The sequence below is a fragment of the Scatophagus argus genome, chromosome 19 (assembly GCF_020382885.2).
Source record: "Scatophagus argus isolate fScaArg1 chromosome 19, fScaArg1.pri, whole genome shotgun sequence".
NCBI classification, from domain to species: domain Eukaryota; kingdom Metazoa; phylum Chordata; class Actinopteri; family Scatophagidae; genus Scatophagus; species Scatophagus argus.
In genome coordinates, this window is record NC_058511.1 from 20074266 (window position 1) to 20098404 (window position 24139).

The following is a 24139-nucleotide window of genomic DNA, read 5'->3' on the forward strand; positions in this document are numbered from 1 at the left end:
CAGCTGACACAGTATAAAATCGTTCCGTGATGAAGATGCTAACAAATACAAAGAAAAGGCAAATTAATAGCAAAGCAAATTTATGAAGCTTATACACAGAAGGTTCTGGTAAAGACAAAGAAAAGGAACATACCAGTTGTGGAGTAGCTGGCAAGAGACAAAAAACAAAGTTTTCTAGAAATCTGAAAAAAACGGCTTTGTAAGTACACTTCGTATTGAGGATTCTTACAAAAGATTTTACTGTCAGTCATCCAAACAAAGACACCACTCAAGAGAAACTCTGGAAAAACAAAGTTCAGAGAAAAAAAAATTATTTAAAATAGTTATGATTACATGTCTTTAAATACATTTTTTGTCCACTCCTTGAATGAAACTGCAGAAGTACATTGCCTTCAACAAATTCAAAAAGTTGGACCTTTTTATGACGAGATCTTCGGTTTTTCTAGGTTTGTTTGCAGTCGCACCACTGGGCTCCAACAGGACAGACCTGCAGCCTAGAGCATCCTATCCACTCTGTCCCAGGCATCAAACCAAATCAAACAACCCCTGACCTTCTCTCTCTTCATCAGCCAGCAGTCTAAGGCTTTGCATGAAGGTAGTAGTATGGGTCAAGATGGCACACGCAACACTTCAATCCAAGAATGAGTCCGCAGGTTTGACAGTAACGTATCCCCATCACACCACCACTTCCTGCCCCTCTGCCAGCTCAGTCCTTGGCATCGCCCACTCCATCAGCATTAATGGCAAACATGGCTTCAGCCTCTGGCAGACAGGGCGAGTCGTAGATTTTACAGATCCTCGTCTCTCCTCTGCCTTTCCTCAGGTACAGACTGGAAACACAAGGCCGGTTATATTTACTTTGTCATTGTCAAGAAACAATGAGATAATATACAAGCATCATCCAAACTGGCACACCAATACAATACATTAACAGTTTAAATAGAGGTAACAGGAGGAGGGAGGGAGAGTGATGAAACCGTGGTGCCCCTTTCCTTATCCCCAGCTGCCGAGCTCTAAGGTAGAAGAAAAGCACACACTGCTTCACTCACCGTGTGGTGGAGGCGTGGGCCAGAATGTTGCCCCCGATTGGTTTCTTGGGATCTGCAGAAAACATAGCAGCCCCATCTACCTGTGCTACCACCTGGTTGGTTATCACCACAGCGACACCAAACTGTTGTGACAGACAAAATAATCACGTTAGAGACAGGACTTGCCAGGTTACCATGCATCAAATATCTGGACAGGGCAGATTAAGCCATGCACATGGAGCAGACCGCCAGTGATGGCCTCTGGTACATTCTAATACCGCTGTTCCATGATCACTCATCTCACTATGGTTTACCCAGCTGATACAATCAAAGTAAATTATTGTAAAGGAGCATCAGTGTTTCATGTGCACTTTAGTCATGGATGTTGTGAAAAAATATATATTATTGATCATATATGTTGATGCATCCATCCATCCATCCATCCATCCATTTTCTATACCGCTTATCCGTCAGGGTCGCGGGGGAGCTGGAGCCTATCCCAGCTGACTACGGGCGAGAGGCGGGGTTCACCCTGGACTGGTCGCCAGGCCAACACACAAAGACAGACAACCACACACTCACACCTAGGGGCAATGTAGAGTAGCCAATTAACCTAATGTGCATGTTTTTGCTATTGTGGGAGGAAGCCGGAGTACATAATTGAGGCATCTGACATTAGTATGCATAATTCATCAAACACATTCATATAAAGTATGGGGGGTGAGTTTTTGTTCCATCTTATTACAGTGAGAGCACATGATATCACTGATGATATCAATCAGGGTGTCTCAGACTGTCCTCTAAGAGTGCACCTGCACCCAGTCCAGCTGCCTACCTCATCTGCCAGCCTGAGCAGCATGCGGAGAAAGCGTCCCAGGTGTCCCTGTCTGGCTGACAGCTCACCTCTGCCTGAGTAATCTGTTCTGTACAGAGCTGTGGCACTGTCCACTATCAGCAGAGCATACCTGACACACAGGGAGAGAATGTGAGTGTGTTAGCTGCAAGGATACACATTAAGGCCTGGACAATTATTCTGTGTAATTCACACTGAAATGTCAGTTACTGCTTCAATGGGCAAGATCAGGATGCTGATACAGGAATATACACAGGGCTGTAATCAACCAAAGTAATTCTTGGTCGACTGAAACGATTATTAGACTGAAACACTGAAATATGCCAATTCTGATATGTTCATATACTCAAAACTAACGCAGACAAGTTAGCTTACCGTTTTTGGGTGATATGTTATGTTTGTAGTCGAGCTGTTGCTTGCAAACTTTACATTTGACTTTTCTCCCCGTTATTTATTTTTATAAAATGCTGCCACACTGCCAATGTCATTGACATGGGAGAGGAGGACTGACTGTAAATGAAACACTCAAAATTAAATAAATATTCTTCAAACCATCGGACCTACGACATCTACTACGTTCTTCAATCTATCCGTTTCTAATGGGTTGGACTAATCCAAAATAGTGAAAACAAGGGGGGTGTTCTGAAGACAGACTGTTACCTGTGAAACCCGGGTGCTCTGAAAACGAGCACTTGGTACTTTCCTCCTGATTAAATCAACACGGCAAAAAAATCGACCAATCAGAATTTTGGTCAAGCCAGAACGTAGCGACCAATAAATCGACCAGTCGACTGGGAGATTACAGCCCTAAATATACGGAAAAGTATAGTGGCAGCAGGATGCTGTAACTAAATTCATATGTAACAAAATTAGACACAGGTATTTTTAATAGACGAAACTTCAGAAAGGATGCGATGAATGAGAATTATATATATATATATATATATATATATATATATATATATATATGTATGTATATATATATATATAACAAAAAAACAAGATTTTCAGGGACATTTAAAGACTCACACAAACACACTAAACATGGACTGATGTTCTGCACAGTACAGCCTGGATTATTATTAAATTTAGAGCTTGTATGGCAGTAGGAACAAAGCTCTGGCTAAAACAAGCCTTTCTATACATGGGTAGTCCCAAAGGATCTGGTGAAGCGCTGGTGGAGCGGATGGTCATGGCCATGTGTGACTGAGTGCTTTGTGGATCAGTTCTAATGTTTTAAGAAATGACTAATCAAAACTGTCAGATAGAACAACAACAACAACAACAACAACAACTCTGTTTATTACAAACCCCATACCAAAAAAAAAGTCAGGATGTGGTGTAAACCTTACTGAAAAATGCTGAAATGTTTTTCAAATTCTGTAGAATTTGGCAAAAAATGATTTTCTTGAAAAAATAAAGGCACAAGTAAAATATGTCTGTCTCATTTGTTTGATTGGTTTCTGTTTGTCTACTTTCAGGACTGTGATAATCTGCTGATGTTTTGAGTCATTTTTATGCAGAAATCTAGAAAATTCTAAAGAGGTCACAAGCTTTTAAACAGCACTGCGGAGAGGGGGGCAATGTAAAGTAGCCAGTTATTTGGATATCATGATTAGCATGTGGTAGAGAGACCTGGTCCAAATAACTTACACCACAAGGCAGGACAGTGCTGAGAGCTTGTCTTTTACAGTAATACGGATTTGTTTCCAGCACATCTCTGCCACCTGACCAACTACTTCAAATGAGAATCCACCAATTCGCCCCCTGATGGTGAAAATGAACTGTGTATAATGTTTTCTTGTATTCCAACCTGGCAGAACCACAATCATATTCTCAACATTAACTGTATTTGTTTTTGACTTTATTATTACTCTAAATACATATTATATAAGATATACAGTATATGTACACACACAGACATATCTATTTATCTATCACACAAATACACAAGCTGACACACACACACTACTTTTAAGCACAGACTATTTGTGCTGACTGACCTGGACTCAGCCATCATGGCAGAGGCTTGGTATAGCAGCTGGGTCTGATGGTCTGTGTTGAAGGCCCGGGCATAGGCCACATTGTCCAGAACATCACTGCCTACCAGTCCATACCTAGTAACAGAGAGAGCTCACATGAATGAATTACCCACTTTTAATTAAAGAGTTTGGTCTAGACCTGCTCTAACTGGAAAGTGCCATGAGATAACTTTTGTTGTGAATTGGCGCTATATAAATAAACTGAATTGAATTGATTTAAATGAGGTGCACTTCTAAATGACCAGTAATGATGCAAAAAGGAAAACTGTCCCAAATTTCAATACACTTTAACTTTCTAAACTTTTTAACTTTCTTTTTTTTTATATATTCATATAATTGCAGCTCTTTCCTCCCAACATGATGGGCAACAATATTAGGCTCAAAGAACTGTTGCGCTGCTAATGGCTGAAAAAAAACAACAACAACAACAACAAAAAAAAAACCTGTCAAAGTTGCAGAGGAATTGTGCTGACTCACCTGTCAGCGACAGCAAGCAGTCTCTCTGGTCTGAAGGTTCCCTCTGTGTCAATGTACATGGCTTTACCTTCCCCACCCCCCTGATCAATGGGCAGCTGTGGACACAGAGGACACACATATCAAGATCAACAATGTGTCTCCACTTGCTTCCCTCTCACTGGACAACAGTAAAGCCAAAACATCCCAGATTTGGTTCTGATATTTCTTTTTTTTTTTCTGATGCGTGTGTCCCGAAAGTCAATCCGAGGTCTTCGTCTATATGTTTTACTGTTGACAAACGTAACCAGAGCACTGATGCTTATGGTTCATAGAGATGGAGAGCAAGAGCTTCGTTAAAAAGTTTCAGATTATAACAGGATACATGCCAGAGAAAGAAAAACACATCAGTATCAGAATCAGAATTTAGTTTAATTGAATGGAAGGTCAAATGAATGTTATAAGGATTCAGCCAGCCACCAGGGGGGCAATCATGATGTTTTGACTTCACTTTTGTGGAGCTCTCGTGGGGTCCATCTTTGTATACAGTCAATGGTTAAGACTGATACAAAATGCATTTTATCAAGTCAAAATAATGAACAAAGCCCAATGGTTCACATTACAACACACAACTTATCCCAATGCCACTGAGGTTGTCTTGGCAGAATAAATGCTCTCTCACAATTTCAATTTATTTATATAGCACCTTATACAATCAAAATTGTCTCTAGATGCTTTACAGAGACCCAGAGACTGAACCCCCGAGCAAGCAGACAGTGGCAAGGAAAAACTCCCTTTTAACAGGAAGAAACCTTGAGCAGGACCCGGCTCGCAAGGGAGAACCATCCTGCTGATAGTTGGCTGGGTGAAGGGGGGGGAGAAGAGGTAGACAGGACAGAGAGGATGAAAGAGAGAGAGAGAGAAACATACATGCAATAAACATCATAATCACCAGTCACTCTGGACTCTACCTGACAAGTGACAGCAAGTGTGTGGCACAGCTGGGTCTTCCCAGTTCGAAATTCTCCAAACATCTCTGTGATGGAACCTGTCTCAATCCCACCTGCAGCGGAAATGACAAGTCAAGCGAAACACGATTGGTATCCCTCCTTGTCACGACACAAGAATTTTAAACTTCAGTGCAGTACTACTGTAAAAAAAACCCAATTTCCAGCACTTTTTCTGATACCATGAACAAAAAGTGCTCTGCGCACATCATGAAATCTCATTCGTTTATTTAATATGAACCTGCACACGGTGCTGATACAAAATTGCTGAACATATTACAAATGTGTTGGTATGTTAATGTTAATACCTGCGCAGGTTGAAAGTCTGATCGGAGATCTATGTATATATATATCCATCTATCTATAGATGTAGATATAGATATACACCCTAAGGCCTACTTCAGACCAAATGAGGTGTTGTTGCGAAAACATCAGAATTCCCATTCATTTTAAGTGTAGGTAGTGCATATGGGTGATATGTATGTGTGTGTGTGTGTGTGCGTGGATATATGTACACATGTCCGAACACACACACACTTGAATGTCTTGAATGTCTACTATTTGAATTACATTTAATATTTAAATGTAAAATGTAAAAGCCGTGGCCTAGAGGTTGGAGAAGCAGCTTGTGATCAGAGGGTCACCGGTTCGATTCCCCCACCGGACGGGCAGGAAAAATTTGAGTGTGGTGGAGTGATTAATGTGACAAATGCTCCCCCCTCCATTAGCTGGCTGATGTGCCCTTGAGCAAGGCACTAAACCCCCAATATGCTCCCCGGGCGCTTGATGCTGCCCACTGCTCCTGTGTGTGTTTCACTGCATGTAATTTGCCGGGTGTTGCATGTGTGTGTTCAACTAAGGATGGGTCAAATGCAGAAGACGAATTCAGTGTGTGTATGTAAAAATATATATACTGCCAATAAAGCTGATTCTTCTTCTTAAAAAAAAAAAAAAAAAAAAAAAAGGTGCTCGAGTACGAACCCTGCAGGAGTTTGTCGAGCTCCTTGGAGCCTGTAGAGATCTGGATGATCTCTGCTCTCCTCTGGTGGAACTCAGTAGCTGTGGTGAAACCCATGGGCACAAGTTTGGCAGCTTCAGTCTGAAAAGGGAAGGGGAAATTGAAAGAAAATAAACAGAAAGACATGATTTTGCAACTGTCTGTCCTGTTTGTCAGATTTATTTAGAAAATTATTTTCCTGGATGGCTTTGAAGAAATGACAACTGTATATGAGCTTTTCACTGATTACAGGAACCGCATAATACAAAAAACAAAAAAGCGTGCCTGAAATAGCAACATTATCAATAAAACATATATATATATATATATATCATCTTGTCCATTCTGACAACAAGGTTAGACAGCACATCACAGTCCAGCAAGAACCCGTGAGTCACTCAATAACAAGTGCTCAGTTTCTTACTAGAACTTTGTCGGCTTTGGCCTCGCTGATGCCCTTGATGTTGAGCAGCTCCTTCTTGGGTGCGTAGGCCACTGCCTCAATGGTGTGGAAACCCGCGTCTTCCAGCTTCTTGATGTCACTGGCACTGATCCCACATTGCTGCATGTGGACACATTGGAACAACACACAGTTGAGCATACATTTAGTGGGAAAGAGAGAATTGCAAAAGAGCCTAGAATATTTCTGGCTTCATCTATCTGTTAAAGTAGTGGCTTTGCAGTTGAGTCATGGCTGCGGGGCAACAATGAGCTGGAATTGGAGGTGCACCGATTGCAATTTTCTTGGCTGATTCCTATTTAATTTTATTTAATTTATAAGAACTATTTTTGACAGCATATAACAACAAAAATAAACTTTTTTCCAATGCAACATTTTACTTTCATAGAAAGAAGAAATTATTAAACTTTGCACCGTGTAAAACTTGCAAAGTGCTCGGCAACTGGAAAAAATACACCCAAATACACCCAACCGTACACCCAACTTTATCTGACATATTTTATTTTACCACACAAAATAAAAAAATAAACATTAAAACAAAATAAAAGTCAGTTATTTAATCATTTATGGCACCAGATAACAGTTCATTGATCTTTTTCTCTTCTTTTAACTTGTCTGAAAATAAAAAAGTCCATATGTTACAAATCTCCAAATAAAACTATACTCTTCAAAACAGAATATAACAAGACGCCTTTTTCTTTGCTGCCAACACATGGATGACCAAAATGCTATTGCTTGAGCATTAATGGCGAGTTTTTTTTCCACAAAGAGAAGCATCTCTGCCTTATCACCTGAGGGTGGGTTTCTCCTCTCATCTACCACAGGCCCAGCAAAGCTAAACAAACGCTTGCTATCAACACCTGTACATGGGGCAGAGAGGTAGGCCCCGGCAAGTTTGTTGATCCTCCAGTAGGTCAATGCGTTTTCACTTCTGCTGCTGGGCAGCTCAGAAAGGTACATCTGTACCTGTGTAGATGAAGGGCTGGTCAGCATGTACTGAAACTAGTAGACTATGTGGGGTTTTTTTTGTTGGCTGCAGAGGCTTCTGTGACAGGAAAAGGTGCTGTGGATACTTTTGCAACACGTTCATCAGGGGCATGTCTGGTCTCCCCCCTCCAGCATAGTCAAAAGTGCCTGTTTCACTTGGTCTTTAACTGAGGCTGAGAAGTCGCGATTCTTTGCATAAACAAAGAGGTTTAAAATGATGATTATAGCAAACCCATTTCTTTTGTTTTGTATTTGCTGTTTCTTGTTTTGTCCAGATGTGATTGTTTTGTTTTTTGTTTGTTTGTCAGTTCTCACGTTGATTCATAGAGCTGGTTTATAGATTGGCAATAAACCTTAAAACCATCAGTCGAGTCTCTTACCATCTTTCGGAGGGTATGCTACAATGATAGTGATGATTATTACTGGCAACAATTGTGTTATTAGCGGTAGTGATAATAGAAATATTGCAACAACAATAATAATAATAATGATAATAGTTCCAGCAGGCTATATAACTTGCCTATTTTTTATGTTTTTTACTGGGCTGACTCAACCGCGTCTGAATGTCGTGAAGTTGTGAGTAGGTGAGATATGAGTGTTTAAAATGTCTGACAATCTTCCTTGCAGTTGCCTCCACATCAGTGATCCTTCAGCAGACAAGAGACTAAACAACTCCAGTAACACATCGTCTGAAAGTAACAGCCACTTGGTATTGTGTTCTTTGGCCAGAGGTAATTCTGTCTTCAACGATGGACAACCACTGATCATCCAGGGACAAGAATTCCATAATTTTCCTTGCAATTGCTTTGTTATTTTCACTGCTCATACCAAGGAAAGATAGGAGAGGCTACTGGTCTTTGGCTGGCTCTGAACTTTCACTAGCATCTTCAAAGTGGGTTTACTTTGGCCTTATATGTACTACAAATCGCGAGCTTTGTGTCGTCGAAGGACCTCTATTTTCTTTGTGAATGGAAAATGACATTATGAAAAAAGTTACATTGATCTCAGAAAGTAGAACAAGATGCATATCTACATGTATTTACTCTTGTGCAGCTGTCCTCCCATTAACCTGACACCTTTTGAATTCAGACTTTAGCCACATTTTTGTTTCCTGGTCCAGCCTAGTTGGATTTACATGATGAAAGTGGCTCAGGCATTTCTTTAGACATAAGCCTCACATGCAATATTACAAGCACATTTATATAATGTTATCTTCCATTATTGCTCTGTTCCAACCCATCTCCTAAAGAAGCAACTCCCCCTAAACAAAGCCCTCAGACAGAACACGCAAAATAAACACAGTAAAATTCAGTGCTTCTAAAAAGGCTGCAGTTTTTTAAGTTGGGTCTGTGGGGTCCCCAAAAAAGGGGGAATAATTTATTTTTCCCATAATTCAACCTAGAAGTAAGAAAATGACAAAATGTCAGACTATTTTCATTTGAAAGCAAAGGTCTTATCAGATGCTCATAGTCTTATGGGACAAAATCTTATCAATCAGAGATCTGTGGTCTAATTTGCGTCAGTTTTGGGGTCCTTGACATGAAAACTTTTTAGAACCTGCTATTAGAAACTCAGGATACATACCTCCAGTCTGCACAGAGGCTGTGGCCCAAAGTTTTCCTCCTCCTCCACCTCTGCCTGCACCCTGGCCTCAGTCCCCATAGCCATGGTCTGAGTGTGAAAGCATGATCAACAGAGAGGAAGACAGTGAGCTCCATCACAGGTCATTATAGCACTGCGTTGACTGCTGTAAGAGCCGGGTCAGATCAAGTCAATAAATGTCTTGGATTTCTTTTTACTTTGCTTCCCTGGCCTTAGATTTAAATACGTGTTTTTCTATAAATACACTGTTTACCTGACGTAATCCGGGGTGGACGTTTTGGTGTTTGCTTTACCGCTTTTATTCGTGTGATTTAAGTAACGTTACTGTATGACAATACCACCAATTAATTACGGCTAAATTAGAAACATCAAAGTAACGTTTTATAAGGTAAACGTCACACAGCTTGAATTCACACTTTGCTGTAACTCTTATTGACACACAAGTAGATTAACTAAAACATTTGAACATTTTAGAGAACATACGTGCTCAGTGTAACACAACAACAGAAGCCCAACAGTTAGTGTCACAGCCGATATAACCTGTTCTGAAGCATTATCATATTTAATTGTAAGTCTCACTAACATTTGAACACATTTAGCTACTTAACCTGTTAGCTTATTAGCATTGGCGCAGTCTTTACATTAGATCGTTTCATTTCAGCCATAGGGCTAACGTTAGTTAAGACGACTGACAATGTCGTAAGATCGAAGACAGCTGAGTAACAAGTATAAGTTAATATTTATGTCTTACCTATATATTCTAATATTATGCTGTACAAATATTCTGATACAGTTGCAGGTTTTAGCTCCCTCTAACTCCACTGTTTGATAACCAAAGCTCCCGCGCACAACGTCCTAATAAAACGCAAACACGTCGTACGTCATTACGCCGCAGTTCACAAGTTATCTGATTGGTCACATGAGCGATCTCTTAAATAAAGCTAGAATCAATACAGAAACTTAACCGAGCTATCCTTCAAAGTAAAAGCTCAGAAAAGTTCTTACAGGAAGTCTTAATCTTACTGTACTAACACAATTTGAAATATTGGCAATATGAGACAGTGTAGGAGGTATTTATTATTTGGTTGTTTCATTTATTATTTCTTATTTGTTCTGACTAGCAGGCTAGTTGTATGGTCTTTTTCATCTTTGTGTCTTCAAATTGCTGAAGTCCCACAAAAACTGTAATTTAATTTAATTAATTTAATTTAATTTAATGTTGAGAGAACTATGTTTAGGCTTTGCTTAAATGACAGTTTCCACTTACAAATGCCAAATACTGCTAACTGAAACATCCCTGTAGGTGATTTTAATTGTATGTTCCAAAGACTATGTATACTTCACTCATTCATGGATGAAGTGTATATGAATTTTAGGGATACCTGATGTGAGGAAGTGTTTGTCGGATAACAAGCAATGGTACATTTTTCTTTTAGAATAACTGTTTACAGATTTTGAAAAGTGTCATAGAGCTTGTAAAAGCAATTGATTGTTGCTGGATGTCAGGTGAGAAGCTATGGTTTGACAAAGCATACCTGGCTTGATACTTAAGCGGCAATATCAGAAGGATCCTATGACAGAAGGATAAATGTCAGAGCAGAACTGAATGATGCCATGAATCACAAACCGTCAAATGTTCTTACCTGTAGCTGTTTAAACATTATTATTTTAACTATAAAACAGATGGAATGACAGAAAAAACTCACAAAATGAGTTTTTTAGAGACAACACTTTGACTTGCTCCTCCAGTAATCCTGGTCTTCTTTATCACCAAACCTCTGGGATGTTTGGTCAGAACTAGAGGTGGCACCACCAAAGGAGCGGTACATGGTAAGGTACCAAATGAATGAAACTTGTAGTACCGTACATAATTTCATTGTCCTGGCTGTGTGGTCACAAACTTGTCTTTACATTTATGGAGCCAAATAAAATATCAGACTTTCCTTGGCAAACTGAAAGTACTTCTTCAGTATAGTTTGTCAAGCGCAGTACAGCGTAATACTATCTCATATTACAGTACATATATTACAACAACTTGTGCATTTGATCACAAAAGTGGTTGGGGGTTGTTTTATACATTAATCAACCTGCAGCAGACAACTAACTGAAAAATTCCTACAAATTAGTTGGTTTAAGGAAAATGTAAAGTACTTTCCCCAAATATCCCAAAAGCAACTCTTTGAAATGTACATATATAACAGTTCATGTAGAACAACTAGAAGACTTAATGTCTTCTATATATGGTAAATTACCTATCATAAATCATCCACAAAGAGAAAATGGGAAACGGATTCAGGCTGTGCTGATGGTATAAGGAGGACATGGCATCATCTGTTGGAGTGGCAAGATTCAGTTCACTGTACTCCACAGAACATATTACAAACTCCACAGATTAAATGACATTGACAGCAACATTTCAGAGTCAGAGTGTCAGAGATGTAATATGACAAACGTTGCTCTCCTACATATGGTTTGGAATTCCCTAGTGATGATGATGATGCAGTTTATTTATTTGTTTATTTTTTTTAGTTTCACTGATTGGAGGATGACCCTGTGATTGACTGGCGACCAGTCCAGGGTGAACCCCGCCTCTCGCCCGTAGTCAGCTGGGATAGGCTCCAGCTCCCCCGCGACCCTGACGGATGAGCGGTATAGAAAATGGATGGATGGATGGATGATTGGAGGATCTCAAATGGTGTCGAACTACAAATACTGATATGACATGAGTTGTGTTTATGTGAACCACTGCAAGAGATACTTTATTTTAATGACTCGCACTGCAGTGATAAAAATACATTCTAACTGGAAATCTAAAGATTTACCATTACAGAGGTACTGGATTAATGAGTTTGTGTCTCAGTGACCACAAATATATGACTCTTCCTGGACTACCTGCGACTTATATATATATACTGTATAAAGACTTTATTAGTAGTTTTTTCATTGGTGTACATCGATCAGCCACTGCCTAACATAAGACCATCTTGTGCTGCCAAAACAGTGTTTAAGTATGCGGTGTGTGTGTTAATGTTGGGGCTGATCAGTGTGTGTGTTTATGTGCTAGTGTGTATATGTATATGTGTCCATGGGTATGTTTATACACTGTATATTTTTTCCATATTTATCTGCATCTACTTTTTGGAATAATATGCAACAATGAGAACAATTAAAAAACATTATATTTATTATATTTGTGAACACACATAGCCAATAAAGCTAAAGAAAAACATCCCCAACAAATGCACTGTTTCTTCTTGTAATATTTGCTGATACATTTGCTGTCACCAAGTGCTTGCTCAAGGGGGAATGTTGGGCTCTCTGTATTACAATTTAATTAAAGAGTTTGGTCTAGACCTGCTCTAATTGGAAAGTGTCATGAGATAATTTTTGTTGTGAATTGGCGCTATATAAATAAACTGAATTGAAAACTGATAGCTAATGATCAGTCATTAGGAAATGACTGACCTTTTTTGGCAGGAAGTCAGAAATTTGGTGATAATAACAAAAATCCATATCATCTTCATCCTTCAAAGTATGGTTTAACGTTCTTAATGCAGAAAATAGTCTTTGTTGACGTTCTGTTGTTATTACTGAAGCACTAACATGCAAACAAATTCAATATATTAGTTTAAAGGATTTTTCTGTTGCAGGTGAAGCGAGGTTTAACTACCTTTTATATACATTTTTATCATTTAACATTCATTGTTATAATCTATAAAAATCTTATTTCAGAAGCTGATCATGTGTTTTACAAAAGTTTGCTTTTCAGTAGTAACTATAGGTGTCAATTAATAAAAAATAATAGAAATACTATTAGTCTAGTAGACATAGTCTAAGTAAACTTCAGTCAGTTCTTAACAAAATGTGCTTACTTACATTCCACCACTGGTTCACAAATTATATACATTTTACCTTTAGCTTATGATTTGACTTAGATTTAATAAAAAGAGTCTCCTCTATTACATGTAATACAGTGTGGAAGTTCTGAGAGTGCTCAAGATGACTTGGACAGTGTCCCAGTTTCTCTTACATTACTCAGGTGTATACTGTTCAGCTGGGAACAGCGCCTCACAGTGGTTGGAATGGCATACTGCACCCATCCCACTCACAGCCCTTGCTGATTTGATCAATTCTGATTTGTACTCTACAAGTAGGGTGACCAGATCCCAGATTCACCAGATATGGGACAAAGACTACGGTTGTGTGGGACAATGTGGGATACCAATGCATCGAGGTAGTCTAAAATAATTTTAAAAAGAATAAATATTTCTATTCTGCCCTTTGGCTTATAATATTTACTATGCATTGCCATCTGGTTGATTCAGTACAGCAGACTGCAAATAAAAACTTAACAAATACATCTTATTTAAATGCAACGTTCCCAAGTGCTCTCACCTGAGAAAACATAGTAAGCATGGAGCTTTCATGCTATTTCACAGTGCGTCCCAAGCTAACACACCTGTCTGTGTACATCCATCCATCCATCCATTTTCCATACCGCTTATCCATCAGGGTCGCGGGGGAGCTGGAGCCTATTGACTGTGCACAGTCAAACAGAACAGACAGTAAAGGCTACATCGTACTTTAATGTGCCTTAAAAGGGTACGGCTTGCCTGCATTTTCTCCAACAACAGAGGACAACAACACAACCCCAGCACAACTTCCAACACCATATTAAAGTATTAGTAGAACAATATACTGAGCCACATATTCAAGTAGATCGTGTACTGGATTAGGCTACATGGACTACATGGGCTACTGGAGGCTGATTATCTGAACAAAACAAAACTCACTCAGCTCAGAATCACACAGATTAACTACGTAAAAGAAATGCATCTGAAAATTATCTGTATTTACTGGACAATGCCAACTAAAGGCATCACTGGGTATACACCTAGGCACTACATAAAATAATAAAGAAAATTAAAAAAAACAGAAACACAAATCAAAACTGGTCAGGAAACAAAAACATATATTAAATATATATATATGTTACATAATCAATGTAACACAATCAATGCTCTTGCAGCACTGAGGAGAGCACATGGCTGGATTTTTTTTTTAAAGTTTTGTCCATCAGAAATCTTTCAGTTCTCTGCATCACAGAAACAAGCGCAGGCAGGTTGGGCCCACACAGACAGTCAGATGTGGTGTCGACCACTTCGCCACAACTTCCTGTTGGCGTGGCAGAGTCACACAGTACATCCATGTCCAGTTTCCCCCCTGTCTGTAGGACCTCCACGGCATCACTGAGCTGGGGGAATGTGAAGCAGCTTCAGTGCCAAGCATGCAGCAGTCCTCTGGTAGTTGTTGTTTGTGAAGTCGTACCATTTTTCCAGGTAGTTGAGTGCAGTTTTGTAGAAGTTGGAAAAAATCATGTTTAAATGTTGCTGCCTGTTGGAGACTGTTGGAGAATAGCACTGGTCTCCATTGGAGCTTTGTCTTGAGAGTGAGCATTATGTCATATAAGCTCACAGATGGTCCCATCCTGTCCCTCCAGCACAACATCATGGAAGACCTTCAGTATGTTATTGAGGAAAGCCAGGTAGGTCTGTAGCTTAATTTAATGTTATTTAATTTATTAATCCCAAGCTGCGAAATGACTTCCCTGCATCTAACCCATCACTGATTGAAACACACACACATGCAACATGCAGTGAAACACACAGGAGCAGTGGGCTGCATCAAGCGCCTGGAGAGCATATATTGGGGGTTAAGTGCCTTGCCCAAGGGCACATCAGCCAGCTAATGGAGGGGTGGGGACATTATCACTCCACCACACTCAAATTTTTTCCTGCCCGTCCAGTGGGGGAATCGAACCGACAACCTTCCGACCACAAGCCGATTCTCCAACCTCCAGGCCACGGCTGCCCTTAAGGGGTTGCACCTCTCTAGGGACACATAGTGCCGCCCCTCAATCAGGACGCTCAGTGGGTTGACACGGTGCCATGTAATGGCAGGGAGAGAGACGACCTGTCACACTAGCTAGCTATGCTATTTCTGATTAAGCTTAACTTGGGGCTTTCTGCCGTCAGAGGTGCAGTCAAGTGTCGTTACCCTGTTAGCCAAGTTTACTTCACATGATACTGCATTTCAGGATGTCTATAAACACCCTTATTTATTTATGCGGTTGCCCTCTCATTTACACGTAAACGGTTCTCGTCGGTTTCCAGGTTCATAGGCCAAGGGCGACATCTGTCGGTGAAACTGTAGTATGAAAAGAATCAATCTTACAGTTATGTAGGTTTCTCCCCTTCATATTCATATCAAATTCTGTACAGAATTTTTATATTGTCCCTTATGAAACCTCTATAAATGTAAAATAAAGATTTGAATTCTGAAACGTACCAGTGATTTACACGTAGGCCTTCATAAACCTAATTAATATATGCAAATTTTTTATACTACGATTCAAAACTGTATTTCAGTAGAATCCCTGAATGTTTTTTCTTGTATTTCTGAATGCAGGGTCAATGCTTAAATACGTGCAAGGAGGAACTCAAGGCCAGGAAGAAGATTTAGATGATCAACCATCCAGCAGCTGGTCTGTAGACTCTGCAACAGGTCCCAGCCCTGACCAGCAACAACCATCAACTACCAGTTCAGGTACAGATACAACTCCACACACAACCACCGCTTCTGAAAGCAGAGTGAGTCCTGTCACTGAGAGGCCATCAGCAAGTGACACTGTAGAGACATATGTGCCCCCTCCAACTGATCCTGCTCTGTGGTCAGCTCACATTTTAGATGCTGATCGTGTGGAAATTGTGCGGAGAGGTCCTTTAAAAGTCAGCTCTGGTGGTTGTGAAAATGTCTGTAACATAGTTCTATTGAATAGCAGAATGATCTCTGTACTGAGATGGTAAAGTCCCTCTGTTGAGTAAATTCTGTTGTGCAGTTATTTGTTCTTATGTGTAGTTATTTACTGGAGAAATTTGCACATTATTACTTACAAGGGTGTATACTTGAATAATTTGTTCTGTGTTTACAATGTTTAGTTCGATGTTCAGTCTACAGTACAGTACAAATCTTTGTTTATAATAATGGTGGTTGTGTTTATTTATCATTATAACCTTTTTTAACTTCATGTTTGGTGTCATTATTAATTCAGAAGTATTTATTCAAAACATTAATATTGATGAGTTGTTTTGGAAATAAAGCGAATCGCACTGATAAATTCTGAATTATTGTTCATTCCGGGGGGAGGGGGGCACCACAAAGCATTTGTGCTGAGGGCACCCAAATGGCTAGCAACGGCCCTGTGTGCATTTCTTGAGAAATTCCCATAACAGTTAGACAGCTAATTTTTAGAGCCACATCCAAACTCCTCACAACAGGGTCTGTAGGTTATCTTGAGCAAATGGGTGATGATTTTCTGGAAGCTTCACTGTTACGTTTTTTAGGTTAAGTACCATCTAATTCCTCTATTCAAGAGTAGGAAGACATTTCTACAGCTGATATCTCTAAACTCTGCAGCTCTCACCAAAAATTTCTGGATGCAGAAACTTTAAAACATACATTTTTTAGGCTGCAATCCACCACTGCAAGAGTGTCATCATTTCTTCAGTATTTTGTAAGTAAAAATGTGAGAATTTGTATTTATTTCAGTGTCTCGCAGAACTGGTGCGACTGAGGTTTGGCTTCTAAAATCTCATTCTAAAGCCCTCGTCAGCAGACAGCGATGGCGTACTGATGTTATCTTGCATTACTGGTGTCAGACTTTCTTTCTACTTGAACTACTTAAATGTAAACCCTGCCAGCAGCATTAAAACTGACCCTCCTGGTTGTGTTTCTGGACAGGCAGTGTGGTCCAGGCTACACCTCGTGTATCTGTCGCATCGGCAGTTCATTGGCTCCCACGATCATGTTGCTGGAGGACGTCCGGCTTCTCCTGCCGCCGCTGATCTTCGCTGGGACGGGAATCGGCAGCTTGGTCTTCGTGCTCCCTGAGACGCTCAACTTCCGTCCGCCTGAAAACATCTTGGATGTCAAGGAGGGAAGGTAGAGGGTTTCTGTGTTGCTGTCTGTCTGAAGGAGATTTTACGGCTCCATCTCTTTGCTCTGGTGGAGTCAAACATCTGAGCTCCATGCAGGAAACTGGAGATTGTGTTACCATGTGTGCATATTGTAGAAGGGTTCTTGAAAACAGTGGTCCCAGACTTTTTCACCTCCAGGACCCACATACACAAATTAAACACTGACTAAATCTAATGATCACTCTGTGTCATTAAAAGCTGACACAGAGTGAGCTGAATGTAAATTTGTGTGGTTGGTAGTTACACATATAACCCAAGTTCTATGCTCTTTGACTAAACTTCATGGTTCCTGTCTTTACACAGTGGCAGTACACTTAGAAAGGAATACTTAGTTAGAAATACAATCAAACACACACATAATACTGCAGGTGACCTGGTAAAGCCACGGCTTCCAACCAATCAGAATCCAGGCTCCTCAGAGGTCACGATCAAGTGACTACGTTCCTCTTTTTCTTTCTTCCTGTTTAGACACAGACAAAGCAATGGAAACAGAGATGCAGAGACTGAGCTGAGGAAGATAAACTCTGAAGACCCGACAGCCCAGCAGCAAAACTGACAAGCTGCAGTCTGTTGATGTCACAGCTGATGTCCCTTTAGTGTTCTGAGTCTTTATTAAAGCACTGAAGTGATGCTTGACTGTCTGTTGTTCAGACACATAACACCTTGTTAAGCACATCAAGTATTTTGTGTCTGTTTGTCTACTTCACGTTACTTTTTTCTGGCTTTTTCATTTCTTAAAACTGGCTCAAAAGCTGCTGTATAGCTGAGCCTCGTGTCATCAGTGTGTGTTGTGGTCCGTCTGTAACGGCTCAGTGGTGTCTGTAATGTGAAATCCTGGGGATTAAATTGTTTAAATGCATTGAAGCAGCACATCACAAGACCTGGTGATGATGTGTTTGAGTCAAAAAAAGGTGAGAAATATAAAATATTTTATAAAATATTCATTGTTGTCATGATTACGAGCTGGGTGGAAACGGTGGAACATGTGACTCTGCAGAGACACGACTCAGTGGGTCCAGCGCTCATTAAAACCTCTTCCTGCTCGCCTTCACCCTGAAGCGTCAGGTGGACTCAGTCTGAAACCTAACAGAAGACTCAGTGACACATTGGAGGTCACAGTGCAGAAGGTTAAAATCACTGCTTCAAAGAATCCTGTTTGTATTTTGTAAACATATAACATGTTATTAAGGTGACATCTTAATCTGAAAGTAACTATAACCAAAGCAAATGTACATTTTCTGCCTCTGATGTGCCAAGGAGTGAAAGTAAAAGCTACTGAGTACTTCAGTAAGTGTACTTTGTTACTTTCCACCACCAGCTAATGAGTTAAAGGCTCAAACACTGAGGCTCACTGCTGCCAATCAAACAGCACCCTGCACTTCTCTACATTTGTTAGCTTGATGCCGCTATGAAAACCAACAGCACATGGAGAACAACACATATTGGGTGGACAGGACAGGAAATGATGATTAGAAGAATGCTTATTTAGAATGATGGTTATTATTTGAGTTCTTTTCAATGACAACATCATGTCATGTGTCACCGTGGGGTGGTCTGCTATCATCCTGAAGTGAAACTGGTCAGTGGCAACAGAAGGCTTCCTTTTAATTACACTCTGAAAACAGAGTAAAAACTAGCTGACATGTGGGATTTTGGATGGCCTTTATTTTGAAATGCTACATCAGAACGTCCTGAAACTCATTGTGAAACACCGTGGGGTGGTCTGCTATCATCCTGAAGTGAAACTGGTCAGTGGCAACAGAAGGTTTCCTTTTAATTACACTCTGAAAACAGAGTAAAAACTAGCTGACATGTGGGATTTTGGATGGCCTTTATTTTGAAATGCTACATCAGAACGTCCTGAAACTCATTGTGAAACACCGTGGTGTGGTCTGCTATCATCCTGAAGTGAAACTGGTCAGTGGTGTGAGTCCCCTCCAGTTTAATCACGAGCACAAAGCGGTCTTTGGTTCCAGGCTTTTATCTGCGTCCTCAACATGCAGTTGCCACATGCCGATACGTCACGATACGTCATCAGTCCGTCAAGCCGTGAGGACTAAATAAATAAAATACACAAAAACACAAGCTGAGTTAAACAATAGAAAACATTCTCACAGAGAATAAGCATTCAACAATGTTACAAACAAATAAGAGAATAAACTCAACTTGTAAGTTATATTACCGAAATGCAAACAGGTCGTCACGTTACTAATATTCAAATGAGCTAACAAATTAGCATATTCAAGCCTCACTTACAGAACGTAAACAAACACATAACGAGCGCACCTCATTGGCCGCGTTGGTACGAAGAAAACTTCAAGTCTTTCAGTCCTTCTTAACCACATCTTCTGTCATACTGCAGCAACGTGACGACAACAAACATCTTCACTGACGCCAGTAAAGTCTCTTTCTCAAGGTGAGTCTCCCGAGTGCAGGTAATAATAACCCGACCCCCCGCGGAGACAAACTACATTAGTTTGATAGTCATGTTCATTAACAAGGAAAAAAATAACCAAACATAAATGATTATTTTTAAACTCAAAACTATTTATGAACTTAACTTAAACTGACTCAGTTACAAGTGGCAACAGGAAGTTTCCTTGAAATAGCACTCTGAATTCAGAGAACAAATTTGATGATATATTTATTATTCATATTCATTGTGTTTACATTTTATTTACCTTGATTTATTTATTCATTCATTCATTTGTTTGTTATATTGATGGAATCATGTATTATTGTATGATTAGCTGAAAGAAATTTTGATTTAATAACTGAATGTAACTTTTCCAAGTTCCCCGGACATGCTTTTATTGTGAAATCGGTTCGAACTCGCTATTACCAAAGTGTCTCGTATATGAACGCACGTTTGTGTTACTTTCACTTCCTCTCAGCTGCTGATGCAGATTATTTAGTGGCTCCGCACTCAAAGGTAAACGTGTGTTTTTCTCTCTGTTGTTCTCTAATGACTCGTGTTATGTGACTGTTTGTGCCTTCCGTTAGCCTGTGAATATTCTCATTCATCCAGGTCATGGTTATCTCAAGGAAATTCAATCGAATGCAACTGGACTTAGTTATTTGTCTTTGAAGACGTTTCACCTCTCATCCAAGAGGCTTCATCAGTTCATGCTCGCTTGACTAGGCTGGGACTAGTCCAACTAGCTGGTGTGGAGACCCAGGTATTTAACCTCTGTGGAGGCATTCACATGACCAGTGGTGTCATAAGCTCGTTTAGTGTTCCATTGTGACAAACGACAGTCGTTGAGAGACAGTCGTTGGGGATGGTAAAGTTGGTTTCGACTTCGTTACTGCTCTGTTGTGTTGTAACGACAGTCGTTAGAGTCACATGGGGTCCTTTGTGAATGGCAGTTTTCCTTAGAGGCTAAGTTGTGGAATCTCCTGGGAAGAGATGAAAGGGCAGCATTGTAAATTGGAGATAGGTGGTGTCGCAGACCTCCTCCTCTGTTGAGAGATGGTTTTTCTAATTTCACATAGATGGCTTCTTTTACTCCTCTTTCATCTTTCAACCATCTATCTTTCAACCATCTATCCTCTCTGTCCAAGATGTGGACATTGTTGTCCTCAAAGGAGTGAGCTTTCTCCTTCAGGTGTAGGTATACAGCAGAATCTAGGCCTGAGGAGTTGGGCCTCCTGTGCTGATACATGCGCTTGTGTAGTGGTTGTTTAGTTTCACCAATGTAGAGGTCTTTGCATTCCTCATTGCATTGGACAGCATACACCAGATTGCTTTTTTGAGTGTGTGGTGTTCTGTCTTTGGGATGTACCAGTTTCTGTCTGAGTGTGTTGCTGGGTTTGAAATACACGGGGATCCGGTGCTTGCTGAAGATCCTCCTGAGTTTTTCTGATACCCCAGATACATATGGGATGACTATGTTGTTTCTTTTGTCCTGTTTTTCCTCCTCAACCACCTTGGTGGTGTTCTTCCTGGAACCAGCTGCAGTTTTCACAAAGGTCCAACTGGGATAACCACACGTTTTGAGGGCATCCCTCAGGTGTTCATGTTCATCCCCTTGGGCCTGTGAGCTGGTGGGTACCTTATCAGCTCTGTGTTGCAGAGTTCTGATAACACCAAGTTTGTGTTCCAAAGGGTGGTGTGAGTCGAAAAGGAGGTATTGGTCTGTGTGTGTGGGTTTCCTGTATACCCCAATGTGGAGGCTCCTGTCCTTTTCTATATGGACGTCACAGTCTAAGAAGGGCAAACTATTATCTTTAACATCTTCTCTGGTGAACTTGATGTTCCTGTCCACTGAGTTGATATGTTCAGTAAAGGCTTGCACTTCTTTCGTTTTGATTTTGACCCACGTGTCATCCACATATCTGAACCAGTGGCTCGGTGTTGCTCCCTCAAAGGAGTTCAGGGCCCTGCGTTCCACTTCCTCCATGTATAAGTTGGCCACAATGGGAGATACTGGTGAACCCATGGCACAGCCATGTTTTTGTCTGTAAAATTTGCCATTGAACTGGAAATATGTGGTGTTTAGGCACAAATCCAGGAGTTGGCATATGTGTTCTGGTCTGAGTTTTGTTCTGTCCTGGAGAGAGTCGTCCTGTGTAAGACGCTCTCTTACTGTTTCCAAAGCTTCCATGGTTGGTATACAAGTGAACAGAGAAGTCACGTCGTAGGATACCATGGTTTCATCTGGATCCATTTTTAAGTTCCGGACTTTGTTCACAAATTCAATAGAATTTTGTATATGGTGGGGGGTGTTGCCCACCAAGGGAGCCAGGATGTTCGCCACGTGTTTGGCAATGTGGTAGGTGACCGAGTTAATGCTGCTGACAATGGGTCTGAGTGGAGCCCCTTCTTTGTGGATTTTTGGAAGTCCATATAAGCAAGGGATAGAATCTTGCGGATAAAGACGGTGATATTGTGCTTTGTCAATAATCCCTTCTTTCTGTAGTTTTTGTAGACATTCTATTGCTTTCTTTTTGTAGCCACTAGTCGGGTCTCTTTTCAGGGTTTCATATGTTTCTGAGTCGCTGAGTAGTGTAGAGACTTTGGCATGGTAGTCAGTTGTATTAAGCACAACTGTGCATCGTCCTTTATCTGCTGGAAGAATTGTGATTCTGGGGTCTTTGCTGAGTGTTGTGACCGCTTTCCTTTCCTCAAAGGTGAGGTTGGAAGGGGGAGCCTTGGCGTTGGACAGAGCTGCTGACACTTTTAACCTAAGCTGTTCGGCTTCGGTTTCTGTTAAGTTGTTTTTCTTTATAGCTGATTCTGTAGCTGTAATCAAATCAACTATAGGTAACTGTTTTGGTGTCATGGCAAAGTTCAAGCCCTTGGCTAAGACCTCTTTCTCTGGTTGGGTAAGTTCTCTGTCTGACAAGTTCTTTACCCATCTGTCTTGTATTGTATTCTGTGCTGGAATGTCAGTCTTTTGCTTCCAAGTAAGAGTTTCTGTGTTGTTATTGCTTTTGTTCCGAGACTGCAGGTTATGGAACTTTCTGGTCTGTCTTTCTTTGCTTTTGTTGTGTTGGGATAATTGGGCTTTCTTGGTGAAATCCACAACTTTCTCCAACATAGAACCAGGTAGGAGTGATGTTAATTTCTGTAGTAATTTCTCTGTTTTCTCTTTCAGCCCCTCCACAGTGAAATTAATCTGCCTTATCCGCTCATTGAGGAGTTGGTTTTGTGCTTTTCCTATGATTCTTTCCACTCTATGGCCTTCCATAGTGGAACATAGGCGTAGGCTAGTTGGTATAAGCCTTTGTTGTCTGCATCTCAGATTAAACCGTAGGTGGTTTCTGTAATCTGCAATTTTCCGAGCCAACTTTTCATATTCCCGCACCATTCTCAGGGTTGCCAACCCAAATTGTTCTGCAATAAGCCTGTGAATATTCTCATTCATCCAGGTCATGGTTATCTCAAGGAAATTCAATCGAATGCAACTGGACTTAGTTATTTGTCTTTGAAGACGTTTCACCTCTCATCCAAGAGGCTTCATCAGTTCATGCTCGCTTGACTAGGCTGGGACTAGTCCAACTAGCTGGTGTGGAGACCCAGGTATTTAACCTCTGTGGAGGCATTCACATGACCAGTGGTTAAATACCTGGATGGAAGTCCAGTTGCATTCGATTGAATTTCCTTGAGGTGCCTTCCGTTACTTTGACTCGATCCTCAGAGTCCAAAGTGTTTGAATGTGTGGCAGGAGTCGAGTCTGTCGGCCGACACGATCGACCGCTCGGCTCTTGTGCTTTTTAGCAGAAGACGTTTGAAAGAGTGAAAAGCGGCTTCAGCTGTGATGCTAACAGCTGCTAACAGTCAGGAGTCAGTGGGAAAGCTTGTTTATTCTCACACTTTGTTTGTTCGGGAAAAAATACGTAAAGGAGGTCACGTTCATTACCGTAAAAATGAGAGTAGAGACGCACTGCAATCTGTCCGTGTTTTAAACTGGCACCATTCAACTTGAATCATTAAAGAGCCTGAAAGTCCAACAAATCTTCGAGTAGAGATTAAAGTGCAGCTCAGAGTGTCAGCATTTCTACGATGTCATGTCAGCTGTCAGCTTTGTGTTTCGTCCAATCACAGCTCTGGATGTTTGTCATGTGGCTGAGGGGACTGCTGATCAACACTGTGTGACAGCATGTTGTTGTGTTTGTGTGAAGGTGTGGGCTCTGCTATGAATCAGTGTGAGGAGACAGAGGAGGGAGTC

At 40.6% G+C, this 24139-nt stretch overlaps 1 protein-coding gene and 2 long non-coding RNA genes across 3 annotated transcripts; 1 reads left to right on the plus strand and 2 right to left on the minus strand.

Annotated features, from left to right (window-relative positions):
• Positions 1-63: 63 nt before the first annotated feature.
• rad51 (RAD51 recombinase) lies at positions 64-10335 on the minus strand. The gene is made up of 10 exons (XM_046373144.1): positions 10181-10335; positions 9412-9498; positions 6805-6942; positions 6365-6482; positions 5348-5439; positions 4401-4495; positions 3885-3998; positions 1864-1993; positions 1050-1171; positions 64-830 (listed from the first exon to the last, which is right to left on the minus strand). The coding sequence occupies exons 2-10, from the start codon at positions 9493-9495 to the stop codon at positions 707-709; spliced, it is 1017 nt and encodes a 338-aa protein (XP_046229100.1). The 5' UTR covers positions 9496-9498; positions 10181-10335; the 3' UTR covers positions 64-706.
• A 5598-nt stretch (positions 10336-15933) lies between these two features.
• LOC124051072 lies at positions 15934-18857 on the plus strand. The gene is made up of 3 exons (XR_006841736.1): positions 15934-16035; positions 17230-17430; positions 17934-18857. It is a non-coding gene; the product is annotated as an uncharacterized LOC124051072 (long non-coding RNA).
• Positions 18858-19113: 256 nt separating this feature from the next.
• LOC124050085 lies at positions 19114-20176 on the minus strand. The gene is made up of 2 exons (XR_006841549.1): positions 19752-20176; positions 19114-19521 (listed from the first exon to the last, which is right to left on the minus strand). It is a non-coding gene; the product is annotated as an uncharacterized LOC124050085 (long non-coding RNA).
• Between the last annotated feature and the right edge of the window lie 3963 nt (positions 20177-24139).